This window comes from Pelodiscus sinensis, chromosome 6 (assembly GCF_052426305.1).
Source record: "Pelodiscus sinensis isolate ZL-2025 chromosome 6, ASM5242630v1, whole genome shotgun sequence".
NCBI lineage: Eukaryota > Metazoa > Chordata > Testudines > Trionychidae > Pelodiscus > Pelodiscus sinensis.
The window spans coordinates 84,500,042-84,516,099 of NC_143057.1; the positions used below are offsets into that span (position 1 = coordinate 84,500,042).

Consider the following 16,058-nt stretch of genomic DNA (forward strand, 5'->3'; position numbering starts at 1 on the left):
TGCAGAGCAACTTTCCAGTTGTTACATGCTGCTGAAATTGGGACCAAGAATCTGGCCCTCTGTTCATGTTGGCTGCCATATCCTCTTCCTTTCCCACACAGTCTGCTTTTGCCAAGGTTTAGCGTCACTTGGAAATAACCATGATGCATGGAACAGGATGTTATGAGCAATTATATTAATAATTTCACAGAGAAATAATTGAATCATAATGGGGCTGGTGCAGCTAGGTGCTGAACACATCTTGTGAGAGGTTGAGTGCCCTCAGCTCACAAAAAAATCAGACACGGTTGACAGTGTTCAGAACCTCAAAAGAAGTGCTCTGGTTTAAACCATGTTCTGCCAAAGAGATCTGGAGCTACTCCTCAGTGGCCATAGTAGTGTGATGCTCTAAAATTTGGAAATTTTGCTTCAAAGTTGGGGGAGGAGAAGGTAAAAAATAAGCAGAACAAAGTACTGCTTAACTCAGAATTAGTTGTATAATCTTCCTTGTGTGTGTCTGTTATATTTAGTGTCTGCTGTAGGCAGGAGAGTTAGATGGGACCCACCAAAAGAAGCTCACACATAGAGCTGTCCTATACCTTTACTCGTAATCTGCAGTGGCTTTTTATGCAGTTGAGTTAATACTTAATTATTAATATTAGAGAATATTTATTTCTAGTAAACTCCACTTTAGCACGTGAGTATTATAATTTCTTCCTTTTTTAATGGAACTCTGCCCCAGTGTGGATTGTTTGGATGAGCATACAATAGGCTTAGGCCTTGGGCTGGTAGCTATTAAGTACATTTTTCAAGCTCTGCTCTAAAGGTTTTGATTAGATGTTGGATATGCATTTAAAGTAAGGAGGATTTATCTTAATCTATCCGTGCTCATCTGTCACTAAACTGCAACACATTTTCCTGCACTGCAGACCATACATCAGGGTTCTGAAGAAGAGGATCATGCTCTTTTTAGCTGTCACTACTATTCATAACAAGGGTATGTCTACATTGCAACACTTTCAAAATAAGCAGTCCACATCCACACAGCAGGCAGTTATTCGAAATAGTGTCAAAATACTGACTGTCAAGTTGGACTTCTTACTCTGACTCCTGTAACCGTCATTGTACGTGGAATAAGGAAAGTCAGAGGAAGAGTGCTCTATTTCAAAATAAGTGCTGTGCAGATATTCCCTATTTCGAAATAAGCTACGCAATTGAAATAGCTCAATTTGCGTAGCTTATTTTGAGTTAAGCCCTCCAGTGTAGATGCAGCCCCAAGAGTGCAGAGTGGCATACATGTAAACATACAACAGGCCCAATTTGTTTAACTCTTCCTGCATTCGAGGTACTCATTTGCTGTTTTGAGACAGTTCCTTCATTCTTCCCTGAGCAGCTAGCATCTTGCTGCCAACTGTGGTACCATCTGCTCTCTGGAGAGTTCTCATTGCACTGAAGCACCCTCTCCATGCACAGGCCCTGCCTAATAAAAGCACAATGTGTCTCTAAGATGACACAGTCAGTCTATGTTCCGGCTTATTCAAATGGCAGCCAAGAATAGTGCTTTCTTCATCTGTCAGCTTACACCAAGCATTTGAAGGCCAAAAAATATTTGATACCGTCATAGTGGCTGAAACATCCCATATTTGAGACTCATGTGCTCTTGAACTTTGAAAGAGCTATTTTAAGAGCCTCATAATAAAGCAATGGCTACTCCTCATTTTGGCTTAACCTCATTGTTCCTTTAAGCTATGTCTACACAACAGCATTATTTTGGAATAATTGATGTGATTCTGAAATAACAAAATCCATGTCTACACTACAAGCAGTTATTTCAACATTAGGTTGAAATAAGGTTGAGCTGAAGGACTTCTTATTCTGACTCCTGTAACCCTCATTTTATGAGGAGTAAGGGAAGTTGAAGGAAGAGTGGTGACAGTGCCAAAAGCTGAAATAAGCTACACAATTAAACTCTTGACTTGAGCTAAGTTAATTGCATACCTTATTTCGGCTTTTACGCCGCTGTGTAGACGTGCCCTTACAGTTCTCGTGTTCCCTCTCCCTGCCTCACATGTGACACCCACAACATGTGGGCCTTTGGCGTAGCATTGTAACATCACAGGAGCCACCATCCTCTGCAGCAGGGGGTAACTTACAGGTTTAAACTAGTTTACATGCAAATTCTCAGAATTTAAATTCTTTAAACTGTGATTTGAAGACCTCAATAACTCAGGTCAGGTACACACTATAGGGGAAGGTCGGTTTAAGGTATGCAATTGCAGCTATGTAAAAACATAGGTGGAATTGACATATTTTAAGCTGAGTTGTGGCACCATCCTCGCAGCAGGAGGCTGACAGGAGAAAGGCCCCCATTGACTTCCCTTATTCCTCATGACAGCAAGGAGTACCAATGCTGATGGGGGCGCCCTCAGCATTCGATTTAGGGGTCTTCACTAGGCCCGCTAAATCGATCTCCAGAAGTTCAACATCAGCAGCATCAATCTGTGAAGTGAAGACATGGCCTCAGAGGAGTGGGTAGGAGAAGATCTGTTGCCTGGAATGTGCTGAATTATGTTGGTCCTAACTGTTCTTAAAGTCTGTGTGTGTGAGCAGAATTCCAAAAACTGTCCATAAATCATTTCTTTCAATCGTGATGTCAGGAGTCAGAAGTGTTTCCATGTGTTGTAAATGCTTGCCTCTTGTTGTACAAATGGAACCATTTGTGAACTGTATGTTGCAAAATGTGTTTGAGCCACCAAAGCAGTTATTGGTTTGTTGTCTAAATGTAGTGGAAAATAGCCACAGCAAAGGCTTTTCATTTTCCTTCCTTTTCTCAAATTTGTAATTAGCAGGAAGTGCATAATCAGTGACACCTAAAGAGCAAGATCTTCACAATACAAATCACACTTAGCACTCATGGTGCATTGTACATTCAAAGCACTGTACAGACATTACTCAGGTAATCCTATGATGTCCTTGGGAGGGAGGTAGCTACATACTGATGTCTTTACATACTGGGGTAAACTGAGAATAAGAGGGAAGTAACTAGATCCAAGTAACAATAAAGGCATAGCCAGGATCAGAAATCAAGACTTGCTGATGCCAATACCCCTTGCGTGCAGTCCTCTGTGCAATATCACCTTCTCCTTGTGATGCAGGTTGCATCTCAAAACATAACAGTACAATGATACAGCTTCTAAAGGAAACCACATATTCTGTTAGAATTGGAAAAAATATAGAGAATGGCAAAAAATACAATTAGGGGTATGGAACAGCTTCCATATGCGGAGTGATAAAAAAAAAAGACTGGAACTTTTCAACTTGAAAAGAGATGAAGCAAGCAGTGGCATTTGACAGAGGCCTGTAAAATCATGAATGGTTGGAGAAAGTGTATAAGGATGTGTTATTTACCCCTTCACATAATACAAGAAACAGGGATAGCCTAATAAATGAATAAGCTATAGGTTTAAAACAAAAGAGTACAGACAGTCCCCAGGTTACGTACAAGATAGGGACTGTAGGTTTGTTCTTAAGTTGAATCTGTATGTAAGTCGGAACTGGCGTCAGCCGCTGCTGAAACTGATCAGTTTCAACCGCGGCTGAATCTGGATGCCAGTTCTGACTTACATACAGATTCAACTTAAGAAACCCAGGCGTCCCCAAGTCAGCTGCTGCTGAAACTGATCAGCGGCTGATTCCAGGAAGCCTGGGGCAGAGCAACTCTGCCTTGGCCTTCCTGTAGTCAGCCGCTGGTCAGTTTCAGCAGCGGCTGACTTGGGAACGCCTGGGGCAGAGCAGCTGGGGTGCTGCTGGGTTGCTCCAGTAGCGCGGCTCCTTGGCGCTACTGGAGCAACCCAGCAGCACCCCAGCTGCTCTGCCCCAGGCGTCCTGATTCAGCCGCTGCTGAAACTGACCAGCAGCGGCTGAATCAGGACGCCTGGGGCAGAGCAGCTGGGGTGCTGCCGGGTTGGTCCGGAGCGGCGCTGCGGGACCAACCCGGCAACCCCCAGCTGCTCTACCCCAGGGGTAGGCAAGAAAAGCCTGGTCTGCTGGGAGGGGCACTAGCTGCACCCCGCCCCCCAGCAGACCAGGGAGACAGGGGTGGCGGGACCGCCCAAGTCCTCCACGGCTTTGCTCCGTCTCCCTGGTCTGCTGACCTGGGAGACGCGGAGCAAAGCCGCAGAGCACGCGGGCAGCGGGACAGTCCAGGCGCGCCGCGGCTGTCCCACTGCTGGCGTGCTCCGAGGCTTTGCTCCCCATCTCCCTGGTCTGCTGGTCAGACCAGGGAGACGGAGAGCAAAGCCGCGGAGCACGCCCGCAGCGGGCGTGCTCCAAGGCTTTGCTCCCCGTCTCCCTGTAGACCAGGGAGATAGAGAGCAAAGCCGCGGAGCACACCCGCAGCGGGACAGCCCAGGCGCGCCCGGGCTGTCCCGCTGCGGGCGTGCTCCGCGGCTTTGCTCCTGTCTCCCTGGTCTGCTGGGGGGGTCCAGCAAAGCCGCTGGACCCCCCCAGCAGACCAGGGACACCCGAGCAAAGCCGCCGCCTGGGCGGCTTTGCTCCTGGGCAGACGAGCAAAGCCGCCCAGGCGGCGGCTTTGCTCGGGTGTCCCTGATCTGCTGGGGGGGTCCAGCGGCTTTGCTGGACCCCCCCAGTAGACCAGGGAGACCGGGAGAAGCTTTTCTCGCCCCGGAGGACACGGGTGGTGACCCGCTGCCCGTGAGCTCCGGGGCTAGAAAAGCCCCATTTGTAAGTGCGGATCTGACATAAGTTGGATCCGCGTAAGTCGGGGACTGCCTGTACTTCACACAACGCACAGTCACTCTCTCAAACTTGCTGCTTGGGGTTGTTGCAAAGGCCAAAAATATAACTGGTTTCAAACAAGATTTAGGTACATTCAGGGAAGATAGGTCCATCAAGGGCTATTAGCCAAGATGATGAAGGACAGAACCCTGTGCTCTGGGTGTGTCTAACTTTGAGTACCAGCACCTGGGAGATGGCTCATTTGATAACTGCCCTTTTCTGTTCATTCACTCTGAAGAATCTGGCATTGGGTCAGACCAATGGTTCATCTCACCCAGTATACTGGCTTCCAGTTGTGGTTGGTACCAGTTTGGCTGTTATGTAATTTACACAAAAATGTACCCACAAATAAAATGTCAGACTAGCTGAAAATACACCCCTTATGTGCGGACATATTTTTTAACAAGGACAAACGGAACATGTACTATATGCTGCCTTTCAAACGCATCTCTTATGGTACTTATACTAGGGATGTTAAAAATGCATTTATTGGGTAAACATGTAACTGCTGAAATTTTCAGCAGTTACAAATTTACATGCAGGGTGGGGAACTGCCTGCTCCCTCCCCTGTGCTGCATTCGGGCACTGGCTCCTGCCTGCTCCTCCCCTCCCCCCATGCTGACACAGAAGGGTATGGAGGTGTGCATGCATGTGACCGTTAAGGTAAACTGATGTGCCCAGGCTCATCTGTTAACTGTTTAAACGTCTACACCATCATATCCCTAATTGATACCATTGTGTAAGTGCATGCAGAACAACTACAGAATAGATACAAACTTCTTTTATGGATATAGTTGTCATTTTTAATCATTTTACCAAAAACATAAGCATCAGCCCAAGCCCTTGAAAGCAATGGAAAGCTATCCATTGATTTCACTCTGCTATGACAAAAGCCTGCATTTTGCTTCACTGTAGGGGTGGATTCCTATCATAATTAGGTTTTTCCTTATACACAAATACTGTATGTACATTGTGGTGGTTTAACAAATGGTAAGAATTTTGTTGTCAGTTGTGAGTTTGTTTATGCTATTGTGTCTTCTATATGTGTTACAGACTTAACTCTGTCCCAGATCCAGTGCCCAAGAACGCACAGTCTGAATCCTGGATGCATTCAGGTCCAGCCGCTTGTAGAGGTTGAACTGCTGAACCCGTCATCTTACAGCTCACAAGATGCAGAAAATGGAGCAAGAGTTGAAGAAAATATTGTTTACCTCTGATCACACAATTTCTAATACCAGTAGCACTTTGGAATAAAGTTATATTTAGTTTTTCTAACTGTATGCCTTGATGACCAAAAAGCTCTAAGGGGTAGTATTTAATATTCAGTGCAAGATTTTCACCTACATACCTATAACAATTAAGTTATTTTTTTAAAAGCATTTTTTGTAATCTTTAATTTATGACACATTGTTTCCAGTGCTTCATAAGGAGCAACCAAAAGAAGGACATGATCTGAAGTATTGTTTATAAATGTCATAAGGATACCACATAAAACTACTGATAGGAACTATAAAGATCTGTGTTGCTTTTCTCTTAAGTTTAGAAGTGCAGATTTCAGGTGTTGAGAGATAAGTGCCTATGCGTGAGCTTTCATAGTATGAATTGGTAACTTTTAAAAAATAGTTATGAGAGTGGAAGATGTAAGAGTGAGCGTGGTAATGTTTATAAAAATGGACTCTGCATGGAAGACAAAATGGGTTTCTGAGTTACTAGCCTTGCAGCTCTCTTCAGAATTGGATTCAGACATGATTCACCTCACAGAAGAGGCTGATTATGGAGGTTTCAGTTTAGACCTTAGCAGAAGTCTGTTTATAACACAGTCTCATTGGGACGTGCTTTCTGCGCACAGGTACTGTAGGTCAGTTCGCAATGTGTAGTATAACTGTGCCTGGTCATGGAAAGTGCCTTACTTACATTAGCAGTAGAATTCACCAAATGAAGCATTCCACAGGGGAGGGAAAGGAAGAGAAGAACATGTTGTGTCTTTAGTCCTAACTGAATCCCATTGAGATGCCACTGCTTTTCCATAAAGAGAAAGCCACCTTTTTGCTTTCCCGCAATATGCTAGAGAATAATAAACCAGGTCTGATTTTTGGCTTTTTTTTCCACAAATATTTGTATACTTCTGTTGGTCTTAATAAATATGCTGTACCTCTCTAAAAGGCTTTAACTTTCATGACACTCATGCAGTGAACAGAGTTAGAAGACCTTCGTCTAAAATGTGTGTTGTCGAGTCCTGCATCTGCAGCCTGTTATGTCACACAGTAGTGACTGAATGGAAAACAAATGAATTACACCACACTAGTCTCATTTGGTAGATAAACTAGTTCACATAGGCCTTAGATCAGTGGTTTCACCCTTTTTAGTAAGGTACCCACCAACTGCACTTGCCTTTTTTTTTTAAACAGTCCATCCAGACACTGGAGGGGGGGGGGGGGGAGAGGAGAAGGATATCAGGGACACAAGCCAGTATCTTTCTCCTCCAGAACTGGTCACATGCAACAGCGCCCTCCACCCCAAGCCTGACTCCACACCAGCAGCTCCTCTCCTTCAGGGCTGGGCTTGGCTTCTTGCTCCTTGTGTTGTAACCTGGCACATGAGGTCACAGTGCTGAGTGGTTATGTGATGTTGGATGCAAGGTCAACAGTACCTGGAACAAGACCCAGCCACACTGATCCCATCTCACAGTGGTAGTTCCTGTTCTTTCTCCAGCTCTCCCTCTCCACCTGCCCTACAAACCATCCAGAATATACCTGTGGGCCACAATCAACCATTTGGGAAATATTGCCTTAGATCAGGGGTGGAGAATCTTTTTTGAGTCATGAGCCGCTGATCTACAGAAAAGTCAATTGGGCCATGCACAAGCAAAAAAACAAAAGCAAAAAATCCTTTAATGACATGATCCCTGATTGAGAAGGAGATAAACACTCCCCACATTCCCCTCCCACACCAGAGCCTGGAGGGGTAGGGGAAGGCAGCCTTGTAGATTTTGTGTGCTCCAGCCCTCCAAGGGAATAGCAGGGGGGCTGGAGCACCAGCACAGGCTCCCCAATGCTGGGTGGGGCCCTGAGTCTCAGGAGCCGCATCTGGCTCCCAGGCCTGAGGTTTCCCCACCCCCGCCTTAGATAGTCACAAGCCTCTACCAAGAAGTTGACGGAATAGAAATCTACCTGCATGGTTGTCAGCAGGTCAGTCTTCTGAATATAATGCCTGAACCCTCATTGTAATGACTGACTTCCTATTGTTGTAACTTGTACCTTCAGTCATTGGGATTAGAAATAGTATTCAAGTGGCCTTATCCAAGCTTGACCTCATTGGGCTACCAGAAGGGGTAACTTTCATTTAGGCTTAAGCAAATGACAAGCTCATTCCCCAAACATACTGGACCAGCTCCACCGCTGATATTAAGTGGTGTCACTCATACCAGCCGAGGATCTGCCCAAATATCTGGTTTTAGTGATATGCTACCAAATGTGCCCCAATACAGACCACTCTAATTGGACAAGAGTCCTCATGCTACAAATGCTTTAAAAAGGTCACAGATATAAAAATATTAAAATAGTTACTAACATGATGGTTTCAGACTCCTATGGAGGGAACAAGCCAGTCCTTGAATATTTTACCAGCCACTGAATAAGCAAAGTTGCTGTTAGACACAGTTGTTTAGAGAGTTTCTAAATAGCAGTGGCAGTGCCAGGATACACCTCATTATGCCTCTTTCAGCCCAAACATCAGTAGGTGACTTTTGCCCAAATTTCCCCTTCCATAATGCCTCACAATGAGTTTTCTTGCACGCTCACTGAAGCACCCGGTGTTAGTGCTTATTAAAGAAAGTATTGAGAGTAGAGCGGCCTTAGTTCAAAATGAGAATCCTCAAGGGGAAAAGATTTTCCTTCTCCCTCATGAAGTTCACTGAGAATGTTGGAAAGCTTCAGAAGTAGCTGGCTTGTGCTTCAGCTATTATTGAAACTCCTCAAGCTCCCTAATGCCAATTGCCAAACAACATACTTTATTTTGCTCACCTGTGTTTACAATAAAACTTAAGAGACTGAAGAAGGAAAGACAGGGAACAGGTGGCCTCTGGATTTAGGCACTTGAAATGAAGAAAATATTTACAAAATAGCCCCGGCTGCCATAGGCAGGTGGTCTTTAACATGAGCTCTCTTGTGCAACCTGAACACTCTCCATTATTTAGCCATTTTTAATATTTAGCTAAATTGAAACATGAGCCTTTAAGAAGTAATGAAAATCAGCTAGTTCAGGCTAACAACAATGAAACTGCCTCCCTGGAATAGCACTGTGTCTTTTCAAAAGCCACCTGAGTAGACTGGTTGTCCATGCATTGGAAGGAGAATATTAATGATCCCTCCTCCTTTTCTCATTTTTAGTGAAATGTATTTCAAAGAACTGGTTCCACTTAGTCTCTGACCTTCTACAGCTGTTTAATAGTACAAATCACCTTGCTTGTTATTACACCATTTAGCAGCTGGTTTATTTTACAGGTATCAAGCATTCCTGTCATGTGCTTTCAACTCCACAGGTATACTATGCTTCCTCTTTCTATCACGACTTCCAGAGCAGTTTTTCTTTGGCTCTTCAGCATTGACTTTAGCAGTACATTTCAATATTGACAATAAAGAAGATTCATTTTATGGAGAGGCACCCACATTTGTGGTGGTCTGCTTTCTCCCTGCTCTTAGAAAAAAATATTAAAGTGATCCTCAAACATTTAAGAAAGAAGTGTTTCTTCAAATTGATACCTGAACCATGTCCAGTATCTTTAGTTTGCTGTGATTATGAGATGCAAAGCAAAGGTATCATACAAAACAGTGTGGTAAAGTTTGTTAATTTTTAAGGCCAACTCAAAATTAAGCTTTTCAGCAAACATGCATGTGCTGGGCATTACAAAAAGTCTAATGACTTTCATGAAGGGCTCAGTCTTACAAGATGTTGAGCACACAAACTTTGGGCAGTTGGTACGTGGCAAGCTTGAGCTGGAACATACTAAATACCTGAGATTTTTTCTTATTTTATGCTAAAAATGACAAAAAGATAAAGCCGCCTAGTACCTCTCTCTCGAGCCACATATTTGCCAGTGTACAAAGCATGTATTATTGAAATGATTAAGCCAAGCTATTTTCCATGAACATGACTAAATTCAATAAAAATGGTTGACTTCCTAGCAAAGAGCAGAACTTACTTACTGAGGTGATTTTTAAAATCTCTCATAAGATTTGGCACATAAAATGGCAATATTTTTCCTTGCTGCTGCCCCTAGGGCTGCATTAATTTCCATAGCAGCCCTTGACATGCAAAATTGCACTGCACTTTGCACTGCACTTCATCAAGCTGGTGTAAATTCTATAGTAATGTGTGTAACACTTGCCAGTACACACAATATGTCGCTATTTGGTCAGAGAAATTGCACATAGCTATCATGAATATATACCTTTAGTACTAGTTTTGATTGATTTTTTTAAAAATGGAAATGGAAAGGCCTTCCTTATAGAATGGTAGCTTGATGCTGAGAGTGGAGTTTTTCACATAGATTGACTGAAACATCAGAAAGCCCTGAGACTTCCTTGAGATCTTATGATGAATAAATTGTTTGGATAAAATCTCAATCCAGGATTCTCCTGGGTCCCAGCTTTTTGCTGAACCCTAATATTTCTTTATTTTATATGCGGCAACACTTTTGTGTATCATATGATGTTATTACATTAATTCTCAGGTGGAGGATGAGGATAGGTGAGCAGTTTAGATGTCTCATGGACATACTACCAATCTTTTTCTTTTTGAATCATAGTCCCAGCAATGTCACAGTGCTTCCCAAGATAATGCATTAATTCACTGATCTCCAGTAAATAGCTACATATAAAAACACTGCAGAAATAACAGTTTGCTCCAAACTCAAGAATCTTTGTAATGAAAATAATTATATATTAAGCTCTCATCTCTAAAAAAGGGCACATCCTCTCTCAGCAACAATCAAGCCATGGGATTATGGTAATGGCTGTAGTCTGGTTTTGTGTAGTAAGCAAGCGAAGGTTACTGGACACGTAGTTATATGTGTAGGCCTGTGTGAAACCACACTGGCTCCATCCTGTTTTTCTTTCTAATAGAAACCTGGACATTTTTCATACTGCTTCATGCTTCCCCCAGGGGACAGCCCCTTGCTTTGTATCACTGTGTGTTCTATATTGTGCCTAGGAGGCAAAGTACAGAATCTAAAACTAATTCCTTTGAATTAATTAATCTAACAATGGGCAATGGACCCAAAGCTAACAGCCTTGAGGCTCATTTAAAGACCAAGGATGACTAAATGGTTCAGTAAGGACCTCAGTGATACTGTATTGGCAAAATAGACCAGCCATCTTGCTCTGGGAGATTTTAATATGAGTCCATACTGTAAAGGCCACAGATGCAATGTAAACCCCCCAATGCCAAACTCAAAGGAACTAAGGATCATTATGAATCTCACCACTTTCTGTTCCAAGAACAAAGTAAACTTTTTTTTTTAAATCTTTCATTTCAAATACATAGCAACTTGTCGATAGAAAAAGAAAAGAAAACCCCTAGTGAAACAAGCATTGCCACGGCACTCACAATTCTCCTCATGAGGTGAGCATGTGAGTAAGAAAGAAGTACGCAAGACCAAGATTTGTCATATCACTTAATGCCCTACTGCAAGGCATTCAATATATGAACAGAATGAGTACAAAGAAATATATGAAAATAAAATTTACAGATGGTCAGAATGATCAGCTATTTCATCTGGAGCCTCACATCAAACAATAAACATCCTTTCTATCTCTTACTCCTGTTGTTCTGGTTATTGATGCACATATTGTCATGCAGTACAGTACTTTGAGATTCATTTAAATCATGGGTTCCCAAACTGGGGGGCATGAAGGAATTCCAGGGGGGTGCAAGGTGACCCAGCCTCGCCTCCTCCCGTCAATCCCCTTGCTATTTTTGTTTTTCAGCCCGGTCAGTTCCTTTTTTTTTTTTTTTTTTTGCTCAACAAGTTTTGTTGCCTGGGGGAAGGGGGGGGGGGCATGAAGGTTTCTCAAGAATCAAAAAGGGGATGTTATGCCAAAAAGTTTAGGAACCACTGATTTAAATGAATTTCAACAACACAGTACATCAGCTTTATCTAAAAGCACCTTAAAGTGAGATTACACTTAAATTACACTTATAGGGAGTTAGAGAATCCCACCGGTCTCAAAAGCCCTAATCAGTTCTCTCCCTGAAGCTCAGACTCAGGACCATTGAGGAATATGAGGTTTCAAAAGCTTTCTGAAAATATTTTTCAGCAAAACATTTAAGAACACAGACCTCAGAATGTTCTATTCTTCTGGGAAATTTGACGCTCAGAATATCTGTGGTGAAATCCCCCAAAATACATTCCTACCATCTCTAATTTCAATTAACTATAACTTGATTAGTGTGTAAATTATTAATTCAACAAAAACCTTCAGATAGGCAGAAAATTTTCCTTAAAGCTTGTTCAGCTGTTGCAAATCCATTATTTCTATAAACAGTATAGTCAACAGTTCTAAGGTAATTATAGAGCTGGATTTGAACCAACACCCCATATCCAAAAGATCTGAAGCATTTGGAAAGTTTAGTAGTTCTTTGAATGCTGATCCCTATGAGTAGTCCCCTGTGGGTAGACATGCACCAGGAATTCAGAGAAGCTTCCTTTCAGATTCAACACTTGTGTGATCTCAAGATGGCCAACGATAGAAGAGTGCAAGTTCATGGCTGTGCTGGAGAAAAACATTACTGGATTGGAGGGGCAAGTTGAGACACTACTAAAATCAAAGAAGTTCCTACAAAGCCAAGTTCCAGAAACACCAATACCCCAAGATAAAGGAAACCTAGATCTGTCTACAAAGCAATTGCGGAGAGAGGAAGTCAGGGAAGAAGACTGCCAGTTCATAATCTCAATCTGCTATGTTGTAGTTTGAATCCATTGCCCTTGTCCAGCCCTCTGTGACAAGAGAACAATTTTTCTCCATTTTTATGGCACTGTTTCAAGCATTTGAAGACTGTTATGATGATGACCCACCCCTTAATTTCCTTTTATCCTTCAACCTTTGCTCATTTGGCTTGCAGTCTTTCCCTTTGACTATCTGTGTCACTCATCTCTGCATTCTTTAGTTTCTCCACATCCTTTCTATGTGGTGTTGAGCAAAATTAGACTAGACTGCAGAGCTCCGGTATCCCGGAAAAGCTCTGCCATATCCACGGAACACGTCCGCTTTTTCGGAACAGTTTCCAAAATAACGGACGTGTTATTTCAGCATTCCTGTATGCCTCTTGGTGAGAGGAATAAGGGATGTTCCAAAATAGGAGTTTTTTTCAGAAATTTGGCCCCGTGTAGCTGGGCCAAATTTCGGAAAAGCCTCTTTTGGGGAAAAAGCAGAAAAAGATACGTAAATTGTGGTTTGCAATTTGTGTATTTTTTCTGACTTTTCCCTGCAGTGTAGACATAGCCTCAGTGCTCCATCTTAGGCCCAATCTGCACCAAACAGAACGACACTATCACCTTCCATGACTTGCACGCTGTGCCTCTGTTAATGCAATCTAAAACTGCTTTTGCTTTTTCTACAACAGCATTACACTGTTGATTCATATTAAGACTGTGAGCCAGCACAACTCCCAGATCGTGACAGGAGAAAAATAGAGAAGGAACCAGAGAGGCAGGTAGTCTGCCCTGTCCTCCATCTCCTCTGTTGGAGACACAAAGAGAGCGAGGGTGCCTGCACAGATCAACAGACGCTGCTTTCAGGAATTCTGACTTCAGGCACATGGGCCAGGTCTACACTGGACTTGGAAGGTTGGCTTAAGGTACACAACTCCAGCCATGCAAAATACATAGTTGGAGTCGGCTTACCTTAAGCCAACCCATGTCAGCGTCCACGCTGCAGGAGGCTGATAGGAGTAAGCACTTACATAAGTTTCTCTTGCTCCTTGCAGGAGCTGCCCTCAGCACTCGATTTATGGGTCTATACTAGATCCACTAAATTGAATGCCAGAAGATTGACTTTCGGAACATCGATCTTCTGGTAAGCCTATACGGGCCCATGGAGCACAGTGGAATAGAGAGAGAAACCACACATTTCCGATAACCTCCACTTACTGAATCCAAACTTCACCCAGTCAAACCTATCTCTGATTAAATTAAATATTTAAAACTTAGATTACAAACTAGCAGACACAGAAATACACAGGTAGGACTGTTCTAATCAAATAATGCAACTGGATCTACACAGGCTGGTTTGAGTTTAATAAAGGATGAGCTTGATTGGGGGATCCTGAGGGGGCACATACACTGGAAGGGAGAGATCACCTTTCTCCAGGGCATGATCCCCTTCAAAATCTCTCTGCAGGGCAGGGATTTACAAATGGGAAAGGTTGCGAGCAATACTTACATTATTCCTTTCAGCAGGTGTCTACTAAACTATTTCTGAGGATTCATGACTTCTCTGCAGAGCCCTGTGTGCCACACATGGATTATTCCACGCCTCCTGGGAAGCAAGCAGTACATCTGCACTAGGATGGCCCTAAGAAATAGAACTTTGAGGACCAATCTCTTTTTGCAGAAGGTTGGGGAGTGGGGCATGAGACAGAATGGGTGGCTGGAGATTCAAACTTGTCCTCCTCTACAGTCTGCCTTGGAGCAACTTGGCCCAATAATATCCACCAGCAACCAGGATGAATGCATCTTGTGTACACCAGAATGAACGTAGCTTGTATGAAAATGTCTATCTGCAATGTGCATGTTTGGTGATCTAACCTGTATACTTTTACCATATTGTCAATTAATGAAATTCTACTGCTACATGAAATCTCTCAGCAAGCTCCAAATTCTCATTTTATAGAAAGGAAAAAGGTTGAGCATGTTATACTAACATGTGCGGTGTTTAATCTTCAAAGCTAGATGTACCTTCAAAGATCCATAATCTATTCAGTAAATATTGCTTCTTGTACTTCAAAAGGAAGCAATAATTAGATTAACCCAAGGCTGAGATTAACATTTAATTTATATAGGCCCCCCAGAGCAGCAATTTTGTCCAAATACAATCTCAAAATCCTGTTCTTTTCAAGGCCACGTATACACTGTAAATATTTAATGAACGTTGCAATTTCATATACATAGAAAATATGTGATTGGTATTTGTTTAAATTAATAAACTGTTCCAATGTACCTTGGACGCCAGTGCCATCAGTCTATGCATATTATTGCTGATCTGACTGCATGAACAGCGCTATTGTAATTTATAACAGTTCCAGAAAGCAGTCTTTAGGGTTGATGCTGATTAGTGTTGCATCAGTTTCTACACTGTTTTCAGCTGAACTTTTCTAATGTAAATAGGGCAAATAAGAATAGACTCAAAGGCCAGATCTTGCCATTTTGCCACTTCCCTTGTGCTGCTTTGGGCACACTTGCTCAGTCTCCCATGTTGGAGATCCTCTGAAGGAGGGACTGTCCCACAAAGGGCACAGAGCTGTGCAGCAGGATCCTAGGCTACTCCATCTACCTGTAGTCACTGGTATGGGGGAAAGCTTGGGGCAGGGAAGGGCAAAGAGGACTGTTTCTGGGGCACAATGCACTTCTGTAACCTACTGCTGGCATATGACTTGTTTGGAGCTGCTACCAGGAAGCACAGTTTAGAGCAGACTTGAGGTTGTTTTAGACTCTAGTGTGTCTGGAACCATAACTGATAGCCCAAGGCCTATGCCCAACAAAGACTGGGTTCCCTAGAGGATCTGGGTCAGTTCCTCTATTTCCTAAAGGACTGGCCCTGGAGTGTAACTTTTAGATGAGACTGAGAATATGGAGGGGGTTGAGACAGAATTCTATAGGAGGCACTAACCAAGGATGTAACATTGAGCATGCTGTTTTATTTTCTTGCATCTCATTCAGCTTTGCTGGAAAAAAAGGACATGGCCCACAAACCTAGATGCAACGAGTGAACAGGTCTTTCTTTGACAAACTACCAACATATGCAAATTATTTAATTATTTTAACAATCACTGGGTCTCATCCCCCCAAGCCAAACATAAAGTGCTTCAGGGAACCCACCTTGGAATACCACACACCCAGAACCTGGATAGGCAGGTATGCATTTACTACTGCAAGCAAATTATCCTTTTGTTATTGCTTTACGTTTTCATACAGTAATTGCTTTTTTATATTGGTTGCAGGAATGGCATTGAAAATGATGGCCATTAATTTTCTGCAGCTTGGGAATTCTGTTAAGAATCAACAA

General features: G+C 42.9%; 1 protein-coding gene across 8 annotated transcripts in view; it reads left to right on the plus strand.

The window, feature by feature from the left end:
* The window catches only part of ARHGEF28 (Rho guanine nucleotide exchange factor 28), a 165,210-nt gene extending 158,920 nt beyond the window's left edge, over nt 1-6,290 (plus strand). For 7 of the 8 annotated variants that reach the window (XM_089779344.1, XM_089779346.1, XM_089779348.1 and 4 more), the window contains one exon: nt 5,830-6,290. In XM_089779344.1, the coding sequence (XP_089635470.1) occupies nt 5,830-5,993 (164 nt within the window). In that variant the 3' untranslated portion in view covers nt 5,994-6,290. The remainder of the gene's footprint in view (nt 1-5,829) is intronic. The other variant, XM_089779347.1, reaches the window with a different exon arrangement.
* The last annotated feature ends 9,768 nt before the right edge of the window (nt 6,291-16,058 follow it).